Raw genomic sequence first — 23107 nt, 5'->3', positions numbered from 1 at the left:
TTTCTGATTGACCTAAAAAATAACAACACTTTGTCAGGACCATGAGCTGATCATTCCTACAAAGTTTCAGTTCAATCGGCCTAGCAGAACTTGACTTTAAGTTTGAAATAGGTTTTCAAAATGGCGGCCGTGGCGGCCATATTGGATTTCTGATCGACCCGAAAAATAACAACACTTTGTCAGGACCATGAGGCGATCATTCCTACCAACTTTCAGTTCAATCGGCCCAGCAGAACTTGACTTTAAGTTTGAAATGTAAAATGTTAACGGACGACGGACGACGGACGACGACGGACGAAAACGGATAGCAATAGGTCACTTGAGCTAAAGCTCAGGTGACCTAAAAAGGCATTTTTGTTTTTGAGAACAAATGTTATTTCAGTGCTCTTTAGAACTGTCATTTTTCACACCAAACTGAGGTAGTGGGGATGAATTAAACCTTGTTACTGTAAAAGGTTCGTGTTTTGGGGGGGTAAAATTGCTAGAAAGTGCAGATACAAAGACAGCCTTTTTCATTAAGAACTCTCCCCACTAAAGCAATCCCTGGTTTACTGGATAACTGAAAATAATTACATGTATATATTCCGCAAGGCATTTAGTGATGCGTTAATTCGCAAGGGGAAATTATTGCAAAATTTAAATATTTATTTACTCCAAATTAAAAATGAAACATAAAGCAATATTTCTTTTTTCGCAAGGCATGAAGTAATGCGTTTATTCACAAGGGGAAATGAACACAATTCCGATATTTATTTAGTCACAAATACAAGAATTCCACGGAAGTGGATGTGTTGCCTGCGCAGGAAGCTGGGAGATTACGAAGAAATAGATACACTTTTCATTTCAAGAAATAATGTTAAAAGTAAGCAATAATCATAGATTATGTTTTTGGATGGCATCATTTTGTTATATAATCTGTTATTCTGGGAAGAATACTCTTGAGTTTTAAGGAACTTGCTATGGATACTCATTGTCTCAATTCCAAGTTTAATTTGTATGATTTGTCGGATGGTTTCCCATAAATAAATGAATAAACTTGTGGATTATGATGTTAAACAGTTAGTGTTGTCAATAACATTTGGAGTAAGACGGCATTTCAGAGGTATACACGGTGGGTCAAGTGGTAGATCGAAGCCGTCCAGTATACAGTTTTAGTGAAGTTTCTATTTATAGTAACAGTGACCTTGACCTTTGACCTTCGGACCTGAAAAGCAATCCCAAGCAAGCACTTTTGGTAAGGAAGCACTGCGTAAAGTTTGAGTTTGATCGGCCCAAGGAAACTCAAGTTATCGCACGACACCTCTGTTCGGACGATGCCGCCGACAAAGCAATACCTATGTGTCACCAGCTTTTCGCAGGCGACACAAAAAATGAAATATAAAGCAGTCATTATTCTTTTTGCAAATTCAATTCCCAAGTAATATGACATCATAAACGGTTACATTTTCAATATAATTCAATTAGTTATACATGATATTTATTAAGCAAGAGGTTGAATGGACAGTCTATATATATATATATATACAATTTTAGGACATGTACAGTACATATCAAAGGAGAAATATTGAAAAAGGTAGCAATTTGATACAAGTTTAATCAAATATATGAATGTACATAACAATATCCAGTATTCTTGCATCAAATACATACTTGTGAATAATTTGAATCATATATATATGTATAATATGTTTCATAAAATGTCATGCATATTATGCGTTTAGGCCGTTTGACAGAAGACTGAAATGATAAATATAGCAACAAAGAAACAGCTGATAACTGTGCAAGCAGGTAGTCTGTGGAATTTCTTTTACTGAAAAATATACCTGGAAAGAAATTGTACGGATTAATGAAGCAATAATTGCAACACTACTGTTATTATAGGGTCACAACACTATACATGGAAAGCAAAAATAATCTTAAACGTCTCCTTGTTTGAACATTTTGACTCATGACAAAAAAATATGGCAGTAGGGCGACTAGTTTAAAGTTAAAGGAATAAAGACAGGACATTTTTAAAGTAGAAAATAAAGTAAACGTTAAACCATATCCAACTCAGCAAATATATAGCAGATAAATCCATCAACGAAAACCTAAAAACAGTGTTATGTTAAAATCACATTCAAAATTTACATTCGGACTTCAAAATTTTATATGTACCACATATTTTGTGAAGTTTAAGATTAAAGAATATGATCTACACAGAAAATCTGTGACTACTCTTGTACAAAAAAAAGTAGACACTTTTAAAAAATCTTAGATAACCTAAATAGTACTGGTCAATATCGATATCTCAGGTTCGTACAACCACATATTCACCTAAACTTAAGTCCATTCTTGATAATAATCATAGCCTCATACTATATGCTATTGTCGATATAACTAACACCTATTTCTCCTACTATCAAATGGACGTTCATCAGCTGTTTACTTATATTATGATATTACAATAGCTATTTTGACAGCTATGTGGATTTTAACTAATTAACTTGTTAACTAACAGAACATATACTTTAAACATTTTTATATTGGTACTCTTGATAGGTACTGAGGGTCATGTAATCTGTCAGGTTTGCAACCGAGCATGGTATAACCACACAACACGGACTGATGGACCGACTCATCTCATACATTACTGTACTTAATCAACACACTCAAATTTCTGTGCATGCGAATAATTTTCAATTCACATATGACATGATTTTATGCTATAGTTTTTCATAACTTAATGGGTAAAAAATGAACAGTGATCAACTTTCGCACTTTAGAATTAGCGTGGAAAGTGTGTAAACGTTACACCAGGGCAGTGTGGTGCCGTCTCCAAAACGAACAGTCTGTTGCTCCTTTCCAGCTTGCAGTAATACAACTGCACATTTTCTGAAGAAGTCTGACCAAGTTACTTGAAGCATGGTGGTTTAATGATATATTGACACAATTATTCCACTTACTATATTTTCAAAAATATTTTAAGCTTATCGCCGAAACTGCATGTACACAAAAAACTCTTTAAAATGATCTACTAAACAACATGAAATATATTTAATACATGTACTTAGTTTGTTTCTATTTCAATTCTTAATTTTGTTAATGACAACACATTTTAGGTAATCGGGCTTGAACAAAAATCTAGTCCAGAATTTAACTGTTTCAAGATTCTTTGATAGCGAAGTTTGTTTTTTGTTGATGTTCTTGAAAATAATACATCTCTTATGTATTGGAATTAAAAATGATCACTCTCAGACTACAAGAACACTCGTACCCGGTCTTTAAACTTTTGCAAAAACTTCTGAAATATCCAGTTTGAATTATGAGTTCACAGGTCGCTAATACATGGATAAAGCTTGATTCTTTACAGTAATACTGGAAATGTATAAACATCAACATCAAATAATTAACCAAGTAACCAAATCTTATTTCATCGAAAACATACCAAAATTACCCATCAAATTATCAGTTAGGCAATTAAGCAGCATAAACATTTTACCTTATTAATGATAAAGTGTGTATAAGATAACGAACAATCAATGATAGTTGTTTCTGAAGAATAGACATATTAACCATCAAATAGATCGTCTGGATTGATCTAGATGAGTCCATTATGGTCGACAGTGTGAAAGGGTTAATTTAACTCATTGACCCCTGAAATTTTGTAATGAACTATTCCAACCATTGAATTGGAAGAGTTCAAATGTGTCTACAGGGGTGAATGAGTTGTGAAGCGTTACTAGACAACCCAACATTGTACCAAAGAAATCACATATTAAAGATTAACATTTTCTGTCTCAAACTTAAGACTTGAACACCAAGAAAAATGTATAATTCACAAATATAACTGTAAATGACTAACTATTTCAAATCCTGTAAAACAACAAAGTTATCACAATTAACACACCATTGAACCTCAGTAGTCTAGAGATTGTGGTTTCCAAATAGAAGTTCTGGATGAATAATCTCGCATTATTCTCAAAGACATTTGGGATAGAAACCTATTCTGATTGGTTAAGAGTCAGAAACATCCTATTCTGATTGGTTAGTCATAAAACACCCTACTGTGATTGGTCAGTAGAGCCAGAAATCTCCTTAATATGATTGGTAAGAGTAAAGAAACACCCTCTAAGGATTGTGTTTGATTAAGGTAAGTAATGAGACCTCTAATTATGACTGGTTAGAGTAAAATTATTGAGCATGAAACCTAGAGTGACTGGATAAAGCCATGAAACCCCTTACTATGATTGGTCACAGCCATGAAACCCCTTACTATGATTGGTCGCAGCCATGAAACCCCCTTACTTTGATTGGTCACAGCCATGAAACCCCTTACTATGATTGGTCACAGCCATGAAACCCCCTTACTATGATTGGTCACAGCCATGAAACCCCCTTACTATGATTGGTCACAGCCATGAAACCCCTGTTATGATTGGTTAGAGTCATGAAACTTCCTATTGTGATTGGTCACAGCCATGAAACCTTACTCTAATGGGTGAGAGTCAAGATTGATAAGAATAAATCCCACTTTTCTGATGACTGGACTCTAACCAATCAGACTTCGTCTAGACTACTGAGGTTCCAACCGTGTTCTTTCATAATTCACCATTAACCAAAAAATCACATGCAATTGTGAAGTTAGCAATAACTTCTCTCCCTGTGTACAACAGTGCGACATTGCTATAAGCAACGCTTGTATTACCGCTCCACATTACTGAGCAATTTGTAGCTTATATATACTCAGGTAACAAAATAATCTCATGTTGATCAATAAATAATAAACTCAATTTTATGATAACTAGCTTGTTCATGAACATCAGTTGTATCAAGATTACACTCACTGGTAAAATTTGAACCTTATTTCCAGAGAAAAAGCAAAAAGCATATATTTCCTTTAAAAAAGACATCATTACACAAAAAACCCAGGACAGGAGTCATAATTTTGCAAATAGCTAAGATTTTTTTGCTTTTGTAAATGTGTCTTATAAATACAAATAATTACCGGGTAATCTTGATACAAAGAACAGCTTGTGCTAAATTAAAAATGTAATCCCTGCATGATCACAGTGGTGGTGAAATGTTAATTGATCCCATAGCATCAATTCAAGTATATTTATATAGTTTCTCCAAGTACAGATCTGTATGACACCATCCAACACAGCAAGTACATCTGTAGTTCACTAACTACCTTGTAGGCCATCTCTAAAAGGTGATTACATAAAGGCAACCTGGTCACAAGAGAAAATGTTTTTAATTTCAAGGTGTTTTTCAAAACACCACCTAGAATGAAGCACAGGTGACCTCTGTACACAGATGACCTCTGCACATAGGTGACCTCTACACACAGGTGACCTCTGCATAAAAGTAACCTCTACACAAAGTTGACATCTGTACACAAATGACCTCTAAACACAGAGAACATCTCTACACAAATGACCTCTACACACAGGCGACATCTGTACACAAATGACCTCGACACATATGTGACCTCTGCACTAAAGTTACCTCTACACACAAGTGACCTCTGCACATAGGTGACCTCTACACACAGGTGACCTTTACACATAGGTTAGCTGTACACACAGGTGACCTCTGCAAACAAGTGACCTCTAATCCTCTACACACAGATGACCTCTATGCAGTGTCTGCTGGCTACAAAGGTGGAGTTGTACTAGATCTGACAGTATCACAACCTAACAGCTAGAAAATTAAGGTGCTTAATACCTTCATTACAACCCGACAGTAATGCTGTGTCTTTTTAGCAGCTGAAGATGAAGATGGTAAATTCACCACAACCTAACAGCAGAAATTCACAGTCTCTTTCAGGGGTTACGATAAAAGGACATGTCATAATCACAAGACTGCAGTAATGTGGTGTCTCTCCAGCAGCTAAAGATGAAGATTGTGACTTTACCACAATCCTACAGCAACCTAGTGTCTCTTTAGGAGCTGAAGATGAAAAGAGTATCTTCATCAGTTCCGTTACTTTTCCGTGCTTTGTCAAATCTGTCCATTCTGCTACAGCACACATCTGTAAGGGAGAACAAAGTTTAAAACATCTATTGATTTATCTGGAGGCACCATCATTCTGTTATAATCAATAAGATCACAGTTACAGTTATGGTTAATTCATACATTTGTGAAAAGGTTTGTGATTAACATTCTCTTATTACAATATAGGCAGCTAGTAAAAGCCTATCGAAGATTACTATTGCAGGAAGATAAAACAAAATCAAAATCATACTGGACAGTACTTTTAACATAGAAGACTGATTGTAATGCTATGTGAGGTGGTAGTCTGATTCAGTGGACACTTTGTATATTGGACTACATGGCAGGAGGCCCGTATAATGGAATTCCGCACTTTTATTTTTAAAACATTTGATACTTGAAAGTAGATCAATGTCATTCATTTTAACAAAATTGATAGCCCTCATTTCCAGCAAGCTTCATTAGTTCAGGCCAAGTTAGTCTCTTACAAGTGACTGTGAAAGTGGGTCAATGTCTTACCTTTTAATAAAGTTGATAGCCCTCTCTCTTAGCAACCTACGAGACAATTTTCATGACTCTGTGTCTCAAGGTTCTTCCACAAATTTTTTCCCTACTTCAAAGGATATTTGTTCAACATAACTAGGACAAGTGATGCACGGCGAACAAAGGCCCATAACTCTATATACATTCAGACTTGAGATCTGGGGCCTGTTCGTTTGTGCGGAACAACCGGTATGTCTGTTTTGAAATTTTACATTTTCGGGTATAAATCCTGGTGGACCTGCAAATGTGTATGCAGGCCTTGAAATGCTTCGTCAAGGCTCGCCTGAAAGCAGGATCAGATAACTAGGTCTGACCTTATTTCATAAGCGAACAACTCTGGTGCAACTGGTCCAACCATATGGATCCGGATAAACGATAGCAGCCCTGATTTCTTTTTTAAAACTCTTCTATCCCATGGCCATGATGCATAAATATCAGATATGCCCCAGATGAAGCAAACACACAGACAGACTAACTTATGTACGGAGTGCAAATCTATAGTCTCCTTTGGTATTACCAAATGGGGTCTAACAATTACAGGACACCCTACCAGTATTGACATGTTTACTTATGAATAGATGTTTACTATCATAGTTTAAATGTATGACAAATCAATGTAGTACTCACCTTCATCATAGGAAGGGTTTTTATAGAACACACGTTTTTTTCTTCTATCAAAACCGCACACAACCACGAAATGTCCTGCAAAGTACAAAACACTTTTCATATAAATTGCATATAGATTATTATATGATTATTAAAAGGTGAAAATTTTGATATTTTTGAAAAGTTACAACACTTCTATTCATTTTTTTTCAAAGTCATCTTAATCAGAAGAAGAAAAATTTGTAATTTTAACTGACATCATATTAAACTGGACTGATATTTTGTCACAAATGCAAGATAAAGTATTTAAAACTTGTATATTTACATTTTTATACAAAAGGCACACAGCAGAATTGGTACTGACACAACTTTTAACTCATTCACCCCTAAATACTCATTTGAACTCTTCCAATTCAAAAGTTGGAATAGTTCAGTATGAAATTTCAGGGGTGAATGAGTTCAGCTGAACAAGCTTTAAGCAACCAGGTCCTGGTGGGATCTTGTAAACCATAAAAAAATATGATGACATGAAAGTGTGATGGAAGGATAGAAGGATGGACGGACAGACAAAGCAGTGATGATAGTACGTATGGTCCCTTGAAACTTTTCGAGCAATATGGAAATTTACCTTGGTATGTTCCACAGCACCGTTTGAAGCAGGAGAAACAATGTCGCCTCTAAAAGTAAAGTATTGAAACTTGTGTTTTAAATAGCCAGTAAATACTGAGGATTTGTAAAGAGTTAATTTAACATTTAAATGAAACAAAATGCCAAGCGTCCGTAACAGTTCACCTGGTCTTTATTTTTTTTTATCTTAAAGATGATGAATATGATACATGACTATCAAAAGAATACAGAAATATAAGTTGATAACAGCAACAAATTTGCAATCAGTCTGCATACATGTACACCCCTCTATTTTCACCTTTTCCTCATCCTTTTCTATATGTTTAGTCCCATTAACCAAACAATGGTCTAAATCAAATTAGGTCAAATTTCATTATCTTTATCTATCAAACAAATTTATTCCTTAAATTTTACCCTATGTGATCTCACCCTTCTGCAACAAGGGAAGTCATACCCTTAGCTCAAGGATACTTAAGGCAAAACTAGGTTTACATCCATTTAACCATGATAAAGAAAGTAAGATTTTAAAGATTTACATTACACCCATTATAAGGCCTTGTCTCTGCTCTCAGATGGCCCACACCAACAGTTTATATAGCACAAAGCACCTTGGACTGAATATGCTCAAAACCAAATTAGCTAAAAATGTATTTTAGAAGTTAATGTATATTTGAAATATTTCCCATTATATGGGCCCCATTCTCTCTGCCCCAGAGGCGCGTGTGCCCACAATCAATTTATATAATATTAAGTCCGCTTGGACCAAGGATGCTCAAAATCAAAATAGCTTTCCCCATACTGTAAGAAGAGGATTTTAAAGATTTACTTATATTTCCCTGAACCATCTGCCCCACAGGGGTCATACGCTTTGTGCCTGTACTTACTTTGTCACACCAGATACATTCGAGGAAGTTCCAGTCCACAAGACATATGAGCAGGTTCTCCTTGGCTAAATGGTTCACAATGTCCGACATAGGCACTGAACTGTATACAAATCACACCAGGATCAGTGTTACAATAAATCAATAAATATCACTGTTTCCGTATAGCAAGTTATTTACCCGTTTTCGTTATTTTAACTCAAAATAGGAAAAATCATATATCACAGATTATATTTTCATGGTCTAGACATGTGAGGGAACAAAATGTTGGCACAGACATAGTTGCCAACTTTTTAAAATTTCTAGGGGGAGATTACATGTGCTCAGAATTAAAAACATAAATAAAATGTGTTCATGTACACTCTAGGGAAAAAACACACTTTTAAATGGCATTGTTTGTGTTGTTCTTTTAGGTGAAATCATCAGATCTTAGAAATCAGAATAGTTTATTATATTCACGGGTAGAAAATGCTCACTTTTAGGGTCCAAAAACGGGAATCTCCTTAATAGGTAGGGTTGGCAAGTATGCACAGAGACGGGACATACGGCATATAAAGTGTCAAACAGTCAAAGGAATACGCTCCATTACAACATATCGCGCAACAACAAGTTAGTGTATTTTGTTGAACAAATCTTAAACAAATCTATAAGGTGCGTGATACAATCTATTTTCAACAAGAGGCCCATGGGCCTAAACGGTCACCTGAGTCCTACAGTATTTATTTTTATGTTGAAATATGTACCAATTTGAGTTCAAAATAGTTAAGTATAACTTTAACTTAAGTTTGTCAGGACCATGAGCTGATCATTCCTAGACTGAGTTTCAGTTAAATCGGCCTATTAGAACTTGTTTTTAAGTTTGAAATACTTTTTTCAAAAGGGCGGCCGTGGCGGCCATATTGAATTTCTGATCGACCCGAAAAATAACAAAACTTTGTCAGGACCATGAGTCGCTCATTCCTACAAAGTTTCTGTTCAATCTGCCCAGTTGAACTTGACTTTAAGTTTGAATAATTTATTCAAAATGGCGACTGTGCCGCCCATATTGGATTTCTGATCGACCCAAAAATAACAACACTTTGTCAGGACCATGAGTCGATCATTCCTACAAAGTTTCTGTTCAATCGGCCCAGTTGAACTTGACTTTAAGTTTGAATAATTTTTTCAAAATGGCGACTGTGCCGGCCATATTGGATTTCTGATCGACCTGAAAAATAACAACACTTTGTCAGGACCCTGAGACGATCATTCCTACAAAGTTTCAGTTCAATTGACCCAGTAGAACTTGACTTTAAGTTTGAAATAGTTTTTCGAAATGGCGGCCGTGGCGGCCATATTGGATTTCTGATCGACCCGAAAAATAACAACACTTGGTCAGGGAGATGACAGTAACCTTCCCATGAAATATTAATGAAATCCCTTTGCCAGTATTTCAGCTTAAGTTGAAAATGTAAAATGTTAACGGACGACGGACGATGAACGACGACGGATGAAGACGGATAGCAATAGGTCACATGAGCTAAAGCTCAGGTGACCTAAAAATCTTGTATTACTCTCGATGTATATACCTCTTTTTTGGGTAAGTCATATACACATACTCGCTATTTCCTGACGACATTATAGTTATGATGTTTATTTTCAAGGCTCATTTTTAAGCTTGTCATATTATTATACGTATCATATTTTTGTGATCACGTTATTGACCCGCGAAATCGCTGAAATATCATACTCATTTTTGTTTGTTTGTTACATTATTATTTCCTTAAACATTTTCTAAAAATATTCCTATGTGTCTTCTTTTTTAAATTTACAAATACTTGTCTTTCAATTCAATGTAAGACAACACTGTTCGAGGGTCATGCCAAACTATCGAGAATCGAAACCTACAAAACAAATGTCAATACATATGACTCACTAATTTTGATACACATTTTTAACCTGATGCAATCCTGCTGATGGAAAATATTTCAAGACTTTATTTTTCAAAATCAACAGACTGAGTAACTAGACAATAGGTTATTTTAACAATTTTGTACTAACCATTTCTCCACCTCAATATTCTTAGAGGCAGCCTCAGAAAACATCTTGCCGACCCTGTTCTCATCCTGACTAAAGTGAGACCTGTAAAATGGCTACAAGACACACAAGTTTAAATAATATTTTTTTATGGAACTTTTGTTTGTAATTTAGGCTCATTACATATATCTTAAATAATAATAATTATATACAACATTTGTATAGCCCCCTAAATAATTTGAAAATTACTCAAAAATGTGCTTTTATAGCACACAAATAATAGTATTCCTACAGTGACAGTTAAAAAATATACATGTAGTAGATAAAAAGGCATACAAATCATCATTTTACATCAGGTAATAAGACATTTATCGCCATATAAAAAGGTGGGTCTTTATAACCCTATTTAATTTAGCCAGAGTTTTTAATTTCCTGGTAGCAGATGGTAAGCTCAACAACATGGCAGAAACCCTTCCAATGCACTCAGCCACTGGTTTCCCTAGGTCACAATACATGATATTGGGACACACAACAAGAATTGGGTCTCCGACCACAGTGATCGTGACAGCTGATACAGGGTAACAAGCACCTGTAAATACTTGGGAGCTGTTCCATTCAGTGAACATTGCAAGAATAGCCTGCTGATTATGCATTTTACCAGTAATTTAAAACTTAAGGCATACCTTTTTGGCATATTCTTGGTCCACTCCCAGGGTCACTGTGGTCAGCTTTACTTTTAGGTCATGCTTCTCAAGCAGGTACGCCAAATCTATGGTCCAAATACTGTATCAGAAAACACTTCATTATTAATCTGAATCCTCTTGTGAAAACTGTATATATCATCTACACAGATATCAATTACAGTAAAACCTTGTTATACTGCCACCATTTATTTGTCTAGAGAAATTCTTAAGAAACAGAAAGAGAAAAAAAAAGACTTTTTAATATGTTGGTGATCATCCTCAATACTCCAGGGGTTACGTTCACTTACGCTTACTTATACTCTCTGCACCCCTGGAATATGCCATAGCAAAATTGAAGGCGCATGGTTATTTTATTGGTCTCAGGTGAAAAACAAGAGGCCCAGAGGGCCTGTATTGGTCACCTGAATATTTAAGCAGTCATAGCAAAATTCTCATTAATGTTAAGTGTGGTTTCAAGACATCTAGTTTTGTAAATGTAATGTTTAATGATGATGTTAATTTCATTATCAATTTTACTAAACTCATTTCTAATTGACCAGAATCCAATTCTCATTCTCGTTAACTAGTATACTGTTCTACAAATCTTTCGCTCGCAAACTTTGTCGGCTCCATCCGTTGAAGCTACCAGCCAAATATTATTATATGATTCTATGCTTTTTGGTTCTTCTTCAGAAGTTGTTTGAAGTGTTTGACATATTTGTCCCTGTGACTTTGTAAGAAGGTCAAGGTCATTTTTCTTCTCAAACTTTGTTGGCTCCATCCCAAGAAGCTACCAGCCAATGCATCCATTCCTTTTGGTTCTTCAGAACAAATGGTTTGAACGTTTTGTTGACCTCATCGACCTTTAAAGTGGGTTGAGGTCATTTTTACCTTCAAACTTTGGTGAGCTCTATCCCACGAAGCCACCAGCCAAATAATATGATTATATGCCTTTTGATTAAGAATATTCAGAAGAAGTTGTTTAAAGTGTTTGACATATTTGACGCCAGTGACCTTGAAAGTAAATCAAGTTTATTTCAATTCTCAAACTTTGTCGGGATCTAACCTAGGAAGTTACCAGCCAAATATGAAGAATCTGTACCTTTCAGTTCTTCAGAAGAAGTTGTTTGAAGTGTTTGACACATTTGACCTCTGTGACCTGGAAAGTAGGTCAAGGTCATTTCGTTCTCAATCTTTGTCGAGCTCCTACCAAGAAGGCTTTCAGACAAATATTATGACTCTAGGCCTGTCCATTTTTCAGAAGAAGGAAAAGTTGATGGGAGACGGACGGATGATGGATGACTGATGGACGACAGACACCGCTCCATGACACAAGTTTACTTGCCCTTGGGACAGGTGAGCTTAAAAGTAACAGTGTCGCCCTTGACCTTCAGCTTTCTAACCCTTAAATATGGACTCACTCACACCATTTTTATACTTGACCTTTATATTAAGTTTGATATACATCTGTTATGAATAAAGTTGCTGGAGTGTGACCAAGGGGACAGGATAAAGGTATGGGTAACACTATATATCCCTCCATACAATGGCAGGGGCATAACAACTTTTATCTGGCTACAACTAGTGTTGTGGAAATATTACAGCCTGCTTATCTACTCCATACATTGTTGGGTATTACGGTCTGGCCTATGGCTGCTAATGTAAAGCTGATTGAAGATGACAAGAATAGGGAGAGGAAGGAAACTAGATAATAATTTTACTAGAACACAGGACCAACACAGGATAATGTTCTTATGTTGTGTTTCTGAACCGTATATATAACATCACAATCTCTATATGTATTTATACATATTTACACACCAGGAAAAAAATCTTCCTGTAAATTTTCAGCAAATATTTCCTGTTCTCCACCCAAGTCAAAACAAATTTATATCACAACTGAGCATTTTCAAACTGAACAGGCCAACATGTAACCTATAGAGTGTATTATCATCGTTTGAAACCGACAAGTACAGGCCGACTACGAGTATTAATGAAATCCCTGCATCTCTTAGAAATAGGTCTAAAATTTGGTTGTAATAGTCTAATACCATTTCCAAAGAAAGATAACGTTAATTACTTCACAAATATTGGTTATATGGTTATACCACTATGGTTCTTGCTATCAAAAGTGATTTGTTTTCAAGGCCTGGTTATTTAACTAGCCTTTCATTAGGTGACAATGTAAGGTCAAATCAAGGTCAACTTGTATTCAAGGTCATTGTCAAGATCAGAATTGATCCTGTGACAACAAACTGAGAAACATAACCTAGACTCAGAGGGCAAGATTGCAGCCAGACTGCACTAAAAAAGTCGGCAAGGGGTTTGATAATTATCGGAGTCTCATCAATGGCTCAAACATGTTCTACAATCGTTTGATCAGCTCTGCAGCTTTGGAAAACAGAACAGACCTACTGTATCCCAGGTGCTACTGTAAGGGAACAGACCTACTGTATCCCAGGTGTTACTGTAAGGGAACAGACCTCCTGTATCCCAGGTGTTACTCTAAGGGAACAGACCTCCTGTATCCCAGGTGTTCCTGTAAGGGAACAGACCTACTGTATCCCAGGTGTTACTGTAAGGGACCACTTTTAAGTGTGGAAACCACTTCAGAATGTGGGGTTGTCTTCCATGTCCATCTGGACAAGACTCAATTTTATCTGTTGCCTCCACTGGCGATATCTCACTAGAAATAGGCTGTTGTGAGGACATAACCAGTACTATACCTAAACTTACCATAGCATCTGTAAGGAAGGCATTTATAAGTTAACCCCATGTTAAACATTGAGTTTAAACTTATTACAGAAACGGATTTGACTGCACATCTGATTTTCAATAATATTACATTAATAATCACGATCTCAAATAATAAATGCTCTGATACATGAAATTTTCAGGCTTGTAATCACAGGGACTAGATATCTGTTGCTCCTGTCTAGGGGACGTCAGGTGTGGTGATCGATTAGCAGGATATTTGATTTGGCAATTGGCTATTACATATTACATGCAGCAAGATGCTGCCAATTTCATGCACACATTTTGCTGGAAAGTAAACACAAGAGGCCCAGAGAGCCTGAATCACTCACCTGGATATGTTTAAAGTACTTGATATGAGGTAAATATATAGCACTCCATGGTAGGTACTGTATATACATATGAAATTTCAGAAAGATTCATCCAGTTTTTCTGGAGATATTGCAAAAACAAACTTCAAATGTCAAAATCCAAAATGGTGACCTGGTGGCCATCTTGTTTTAATGAATACACTCTAATAGCAACAGGCACTACTAGACAACTTGATGGAGACAAAATTGGGATAAAATCCCATATTCCCTATGGTAGAAGAAGGATCTCAAACTTGTTACCTCTATTTCCCCTATTGGACCCCATCCCTCTGCCCTGGGGACCACACCCACTGTTTTATACAAAATTGAGTACCATTGGCCCAAGGATCCTTCAGACCAAATTGGAATGAAATCCCTTAATCCTTATGGTAGAAGGACTTTATTGCTTTGCCTCTATTTCCCATATTCAGACCCACCCCTCTGCCCCCAGGGGGGCCACAAACACTATTTATACAAAATTGAGTCCCCTTGGACCAAGAATGCTCCAGACTAAATAAGGATAAAATCCCTTCATCCCTATGGTAGAAGAAAGATTTTAAAGGTTAACCTCTATTTCCCCTACTAGGCCCCGCTACTCTGCCCCCTGTAAATAAAATGATACACATCCGACATCAAAAGTAAGATTATTAAAAGATCTTGCTACAAGCTCAAAGACATTTTGACATTTTCTGGGTTCACAAAGATTTAAATCTAAAACTCAAAGTGCTAAATCATAACATCAGTATATAATAGTACAGATACGTATACACTAACCTTTCTCCACAATTCAGCTCCTCAAAGTCCGATGTATACACATTGTGATCATCCTTTTTCAAATATCTGAAAAATATGGTGGTATTTTATTTGGAGAAAGCAAAAAAAAACACCAGTGTAAAATACAGATCGAAAGTTCATGTAATAGCTAGGATTAAAACAATTTTTCATTTGTCACATATAAAATTCATTCTGGATCACCTGAAAACAGACACCTTAAGGTAGAGAGTCCTATTACCGTACTCTCAAAAAAAAAAAAAAAAAAAAAAAAAAAAAAAGCAGAAAAGTGTGAACACAACAAATGTCATGGCCGACACATTAACAGCAGTGAGTAAGCTCCCTGCTTTATAAGCATGCTGTCTGGTGATCAAATCCCCATGGTGGAGCCAAGATGTATGTTTTTGAAAAAGAAAAAAGGAAATTAAATATATTTTTGGGTTGGTCTTGGCTGCAGTAAATGGGCCCGCAATTCAAAGTCAGAACAGGCGAAACAATTTTTACTCTTATTATTTGGAGATACAATTCTGAGCACTTGAACTATCTACCTTAACACACTTACTTTAACTTATTCATCCTTGAGGACACATTTGAACTCCTCCAGTTTAAAGGTTGGAATAGTTCATTATGAAATTTCAGAGGTGAATGAGTTAAAGTTGACAGGTGGCAAAATATACATACAAATGTAAGGGTCCAGGTGTTTGACGCACTGTAAGCTTTAAATTTTTGACTTGCATTTTCCATATCATATATCTTTATAATTACTAGTGAATTATAGTGAAAATGTGTCAGGAATTAATGTGATCATCAACATGTGAGGAGCACAATCTCTGATGGTCAAAAACATGCATTTTGATAATTTAAGTTAAAACACTGTGGTTTGTTAAGTTAACCATGCTTTGAACCATTCAGCCCAGCTGTTATTTTTATGGTATAAATAGCAACCAAAACCAAATTCATAGATAACACAGTTGCCTTCCATTACATATAGTTGTTTATGTTCAAGTGATATGTAACAGATGGCTGATGCTTCATACATTTTTACTGATATCAAAATACTTTACCCCTATAGTGGAGTATATACTATATGGGCAGAATCAACACTATTAAATTAAGTGGTACTTAACTCATTCACCCTTTAAATTTCATAATGAACCATTCCATCCTTTGAATTGGAAGAGTTCAAATGTGTCTTCAGGGGTGAATGCGTTAAATTAATCTCTTTAAACTTTGCCCTATTAAGTTGTTAGAGCACTTCTATCTATACAGCATCCTTGTTACAATGCATCTCCAGCACACACGCAGGCATACAGCGACACATAGGGAGATATTAGCCAGGTGGCATAGGACTAGTAATTAGCGCCTGATAAGGCAGCTCCTGCATATATGTATTGATTGTGTTAGATGTATCTTTATGTACTGTAAATTAAAGCACTTTAGAGTGGCCTAGTCTAGCTATCAAGGATGCTATATCAAATATTGTATATTCATAATATATTTATTCCCATTTTCTTTTCTTTTTTTTTCATCATGTTTTTCTTTTTACAGTTAAAAAAAATATAAATATATATAATCCTTTCGGTATTGAAATTTGCTGTTATTATAAAGAAAATCTTTGTTGATATTTGCAGAAACTAATACATGGACTCATCAGGAACCCCCCCCCCACACACACAAAGCACATATATCATAAATGACCAAATTATGTATAATTTGTTTAAAAGTAGTAAAATTGTTGAAGTTGGTCAGTACCATTTAGAAGTAGAAGTGAAGTGATATAGCTGTTAATTTGCAGAGAAATTTTAATGGGGTGAAAATTAGTGAATTACTGCTGCAAACAATATTGTAGATATACAGCAGCTTTTTGGGTTATGTTTTAATAAAATATTCTGGAAGTAAAATGATTAGATGTGAATGATATACAAATGAAAACTAGAGAGAAAGTGTCAGTAAGGTTCGAAATTACATCTGCATTTACCCTAAGGAATGATCACATGCCATTTTCTATGAACGTCTATTTTCAGTAACAATGACCTTGACCTTGAAGCAACAACGATCATACTCAAACTTGTAAGAAGGCTGAAGGCAAATACGTCTGTGAAGTTTTATGAAAAGCTGTCATTTAAATTCTAATTTTAGTAACAGTGACCTTGATCTAAGACCAACAACAATGAAATTCAAACATATAAGTTTATTTAGTAAAGAAAAATACTTCATCTTTCTAATGATGCTACATGAGTTCATGTACCGGTAAGCATTTTTTTGTACACTAACAAGAAAAAGAAATTTCGTTTCAGTCACCTGGACTGAGAATTTTGTACATTGTCCACAAAAATAGATTTTGTTTCAGTTAACTGTGACCTACAGTGTAGTTATGGTGAGAAACAAACCTTAACCCCATAAATACAATAGAAGATAAAGTTTTGTGAACCAGTTGTGTGAAAATTGTTAAGATGCTATGGCCTGGAAACATATTTCCTTTGTTGTTCAGTGGAGCAGGGAATATTTGTTACCAGGTAACCTTGTTTTTGAGCAACATTCCTTCGCTCCAAGATGCAACAATACATGAAGTATACATATTGTCAACTTGAAAAAGAAAAATCTGAAAACATCATAGACAGAACTTGCACACATCCATGCATCCATCCATGCAAAGACAACATGTACCCTTAAGTCTCCCCTATTTAAGTGGGCTATAACAAATACACAAACCTGAGCACCATACAGCAACAGGCCAGTCCACAGTCCCAGGAATAAGACTGCATGTGTGTTGGCACTTTAAGCTGGACCTGTCTCTGGCTGTCTGCATCCCTCTCCTTGGTCTTAATCCCTACCTCTGAAACAGTAAATACATCATGTAACTTGGCAGTGTTCACTGCTTTACTTTCTATGCTAATGGTATTATTAATTTATGCTTTCTATATGGTAGTATGAAACATGCAACTTTCTTCGTCTATTCATTGCTCACTCCATCCTCGATACTCCAGAGGTTACGCTCACTTACACTCTCTGCACCCCTGAAATATGTCATACCCCGGTAGCTAAATTGAATGGACGCGACTAGCTATTTGAATGGTCTCAGGTAAAAAAGAAACTTACCAATTGCTAGGCTGGTTCCAACGGTCTTTTGAAGATTACAGAGGAACAACACCAGACTTCAAAGCCAGTCAATTTTACCATTAACACCTGACTTCAAAGCCAGTCAATTTTACAGTTACGTGGCTGAAAGATTCTTTTGATGAGGATCAAACTGCCGTGCACACAGAGCCTTCGATTTCATCATGACATATTCCAGGGGTGCAGAGAGTGTAAGTGAATATAACCCCTGGAGTATCGAGGATGTACGAACTCTTGACAATTTAAAATGAAAGAGCTGCATTATTTTCTAAAGGAAAATAATAGTATAGAATACATTATGGTCTAGTAAAGATATCATGTCAGAATAAAGTATCACATACATCCTTAAATGTGAAGACTGGAAAGGTGACTTAGAAGTATGTGAATAAAGATGAACCCTTTTACCCCTATGTAACTTTAGTAGACTCTACCATGCATTGATCTGGATGATCGAGTCCATTATGGTCTACAGTGGTGAAAGGGTTAAGGCTACTACAAGAATTTCCATGTAAAAGGATCAACATACATCTATCGCCTGCCACCATGATTGAGTAGTTAAATACCATAAAGCAATCAAAGCATCCTTCTGGGTTTTAATCTGGTATCTCACATTCTGGTATCTCATAATCTGGTATCTCACAATCTGGTATCTCACATTCTGGTATCTCATAATCTGGTATCTCATAATCTGGTATAAAACAATCTGGTATCTCATAATCTGGTATCTCATAATCTGGTATCAAACAATCTGGTATCTCACAAGCTGGTATCTCAGAATCTGGTATCAAACAATCTGGTATCTCACATTCTGGAATCTCATAATCTGGTATCTCACATTCTGGTATCTCATAATCTGGTATCTCACAATCTGGTATCTCATAATCTGGTATCTTACAATCTGGTATCCCATAATCTGGTATCTCATAATCTGGTATCTCACAATCTGGTATCTCATAATCTGGTATCTTACAATCTGGTATCTCATAATCTTGTATCTCATAATCTGCTACATGTATCTCATAATCTGGTATCTCACAATCTGGTATCTCATAATCTGGTATCTCACAATCTGGTATCTCACATTCTGGTATCTCATAATCTGGTATCTCACAATCTGGTATCTCATAATCTGGTATCTCACATTCTGGTATCTCATAATCTGGTATCTAACAATCTGTTATATGTATCTCATAATCTGGTATCTCATAATCTGGTCCCTTTGCATTTTCCCTCCCTTCTTAGAGTGATCTCAGTGATAGACCCTTGTTCCAAACAGTGTGTATGTGTTTGGCGAGGATATATCCAAACCTGGGTTGTAAACAGTGTTGTCTTCAGGGAAAAAGCTCAGAAAAAGGATAGATGTGTCAAGTGGATCTGGGCCAAATGACTGCCAGTGATCAGGTAGCTAAATTGATCAGAGCATTCCATCTATAGCATGGAGGTCTCAGGTTGACTTAGTTTTGATGTCCCATGTTCGATTTCCTGTCTGGCCATTGCATTTGTCTCTTTTCCTGTTAAGGTCCAATATCTGGTTTCTGTGTGGGCTCAATCAATTGCTCCACTTCTACATTCTGATTGTTTGTGTATTTGCAGTGCATACCACAAATTTGTTTTGGCAGCAAATGTGAAATTTGTGTTTATATCTGTGAGGCAAAAATAAGTCAATTATATTTACAACTTCACACTATTTTACTTAACCCTAAAAATGCCTGAAGTCTATTTAGTATAAAGTTATTATTGAATCAGAAAAAAAGATGAAAAAAAAAGATGGAAAGGTATAATTTCAATTTGATTTTGTTATGCAGGTGACTGTCATGAGGTGAAGTTGGTCTGACTTTTCCTAAAGCATTGCTCAAAAGTATCATATATCCCTATTATCATTTTGTAAATTACATTCTTTGAAGATTTCTTTATTAATCTAAATAGCAGGTGCTTTTGTAATATCATGATCTGACGTTTTGTTTATGTTGGGTTATACGAGGCCCAGTCAATTTGTTTGGTTTGTTTTAGTTAAGGGTCCAATTATTTATAGTCAGCAGCTATTAATTATATAAGGTCATTAAAGGATGTGCCTCCTTCTGTGTAATGCATGTTTGTATGTATGTCGGCTGGAGCTTGAGGATCGAGGAATTGGTGTGTTTGCCTCTTATGATGGAGCAAAAAGCATAGTATTCTGGCCAGTCATATTATACTGAAAATTGGGTTGACCAGTTGTTACCATTTCTGTAAATGCTGAATGTTTAGCAGGGAATTAGCAACCCCCATTTTTAAGGACTTTGGTATGTACCGGCCCGAGGACAGAACTAACATATATACAGTCTTCCTCTCATTGGTGAACATTCACCACCAGCTATAGTGAAATATCAATGGCCTTTGCACATTGGTCACAGATCTGCATGAGCCTTGTGGAAAGCACAAGAAATAACAGTATTACAGTATATCAGTGTGACTGCTATAAAAAGACTGGCACAGAACTGGTGTCATTCATTGGAATGACTTAAGTTGTCATTGTAACAGAAGTTATTGTTAATGGACTGTCCAGGTAAAATTTAAGACTTGACATTGCTTATGAACAATAAAGAAGTTGCAGAAGCACATTGTTGTTCGATTTTGCAATTAATATATTTCTAATTTAAGCTATTTTTCCTGGACCTCAATGGTCACTCCATGCTATTTGTTATAATTATGAAACATTCAGAATGCACAGCTTTAGCACGTAATTCTTGTGATTTAAGGCATTCGACATCATTTTGGGACGTCTTTTTATCAAAAGTACTGCTGTTCACCTTCTCACTGTCACTTCACTACGTGTTCAAAATGTATAACAGTTATACAGACATTGAAAACACACCACAATATTATTGAAATAAGTTAAATGGGCAAAAAATGTTCAACCACACGTTGTCCCCAACAAAACGTACGTACTTTTTTGACTTTTGGATATAAATTGAAATTCAAAATTTGCCATTTTCCGACTAAAAGCCAAGTGAGTCCTTCATTAGGTCTAGATAAGGGATTGACCTGGGCTTCCTAGATGATTTTTTTAAAACATCAGCTACGTATTTCTACATTCATTTTCTGAACATGTTTCCATTGTCTTACCGTATTTTTTCGCTTCCTCCATCGTTTAATGTTGTGTGGTGTGTTTCTACTGATCTACATACTACCACATCCCACATAACAAACATGAGAACACTAAAATCTAACACCCTAACTTCGCAGAAAGTGACACTCGAGTTTGTAAACAGGAACGGGCACAGGGAGACAACTCTAATGACACACTCCCATGAGTAAGGTTACACACCATTAATCAACGGTAACACAAAGACAAAATTTCATGAAAAATAAAATGGATATAAATCCGAGAAATAAATCTACATAAAACCCCGGCTTGGTAATTATTTAAAATAAACTGCTTTATTATGTAATTTTAGAATATCAATTAATATTGAAATGATTTTATTCATCTGAAAAATTTGAAGAAAAAAAAATAAAAAAAAATGACTCATGATCATCTAACCATCTCATTGGGTTCCAAGTCAGCTTAACATTAACAAGAGGCCCAGAGGAGCTGCATCGATTTTAATAATAATAATAATAATAATAAACTTTATTTAACGAAGATGACATGTTTAGCCAAAGGCTAATCTACCACATGGTCCTCATTGTTAGTAAAACATTTTTCAATAGGCAGCCATCTTAGAACAGAAAATGTGTTAGCCGGATATATTAAGCGATTATGGTAAAATAGAGTAATGCAAAAAAGTCAGAACAAATTAGGGATATGGCTAGTGCCCAATCCTGGTAACTAATGTGTATCAAATTTGTCATGTTCGGCAGTGGTATAGATTGTTACTGGGTAATGGTCTCAAATGTTTCCAAAATTTGTTATATACCAGGGATAAAGTCCCTAAGGATGGGATCAGACCCTTAGGCTAATTCTTGTAGCATGCTTGTGTTCACCTCTTCATGTCCAGCAATTGTATATCTGATCAAGGGTCGGGATCTCAACCTTTTCCAATTGTTATGACCCAGAAATTAAGTTGCTTGGGATAGGGAAGAACCCGAGTCAAATCCTGTCAGCACATCTGCATTTGGAATGTTCGTGGCATTAGTATGCAATTGCATATATGGCAATATGGGTTAGGGATTTTAAAATATTTTCAAATTATAAGCAAGGGACCAAGCTTAAGACACCAAGTATGAGACCAGACCTTGTTGCAAAGTGTATTGTCCTTAAATGACCATGGCTGTTGATGGGACTTTAAACAATACGAAACCAAACCAAACTCTTCATGCTAAGAAATTGTATAAATGGCTATATGATGGGGATCTGAACCACTTCCATGTTTCGAACAGAGAATAAGTCCCTTGGCTGGGGGCAGGCCCTAGGTATGATCCTTGTAGCATATCTGTATTTGAACTCTCATGCACAGCAAATGGTAATAGGGTGGGGAATTCAACTGTTTCCAAGTTTTGATCCAGAAACAGATTTAAGAACCTCGAGGCATGGCCAGACCCAAGAGTCAATTTTAATATTGTGATTTTTGTTTTCTTTTTGAAAGTTATGACACAGGGGATAAGTCTCCAAGGACAGGGGTGAACCTTGCATCCATCCAGGTAGCATGTGTATTTGTCTTTATACACAGCAACTGTATACATGGTTATGTGTTGGGAATCTAAATTATTTAAATCCAAGTTGTGACTAAGGGTCAATTCTAATACCGTATTATGAATGTATTTTTCTCTAAATTTTTATATTTAGTCCAAGTCTCCAGGGCTG

General features: G+C 35.9%; 1 protein-coding gene across 1 annotated transcript; it reads right to left on the bottom strand.

Annotated features, from left to right (window-relative positions):
• Positions 1 to 1225: 1225 nt before the first annotated feature.
• On the bottom strand, positions 1226 to 21571 carry LOC110461873 (protein GUCD1-like). Its single transcript, XM_021515597.1, has 9 exons — positions 21427 to 21571; positions 17920 to 18043; positions 15211 to 15276; positions 11333 to 11432; positions 10674 to 10765; positions 8637 to 8736; positions 7754 to 7802; positions 7147 to 7221; positions 1226 to 6016 (listed from the first exon to the last, which is right to left on the bottom strand). The coding sequence occupies exons 1-9, from the start codon at positions 21446 to 21448 to the stop codon at positions 5928 to 5930; spliced, it is 717 nt and encodes a 238-aa protein (XP_021371272.1). The 5' UTR covers positions 21449 to 21571; the 3' UTR covers positions 1226 to 5927.
• Positions 21572 to 23107: the final 1536 nt, after the last annotated feature.

Source organism: Mizuhopecten yessoensis, unplaced genomic scaffold (assembly GCF_002113885.1).
Source record: "Mizuhopecten yessoensis strain PY_sf001 unplaced genomic scaffold, ASM211388v2 scaffold1407, whole genome shotgun sequence".
NCBI classification, from domain to species: Eukaryota; Metazoa; Mollusca; class Bivalvia; order Pectinida; family Pectinidae; genus Mizuhopecten; species Mizuhopecten yessoensis.
This window is presented reverse-complemented; position numbering and strand designations above follow the sequence as displayed.

What these genes read in the sequence shown, in the direction of transcription:
- LOC110461873 (XM_021515597.1), bottom strand. Translation starts at nt 21,448, where the DNA reads ATGGAGGAAGCGAAAAAATACG. An exon ending in GAGCTGAATTGTGGAGAAAG is followed by an intron (nt 11,433 to 15,210) that starts GTTAGTGTATAC and finishes TTTCTGATACAG; the next exon opens with TATTTGGACCATAGATTTGG. An exon ending in GTGCTGTGGAACATACCAAG is followed by an intron (nt 7,222 to 7,753) that starts GTAAATTTCCAT and finishes TGTACTTTGCAG; the next exon opens with GACATTTCGTGGTTGTGTGC.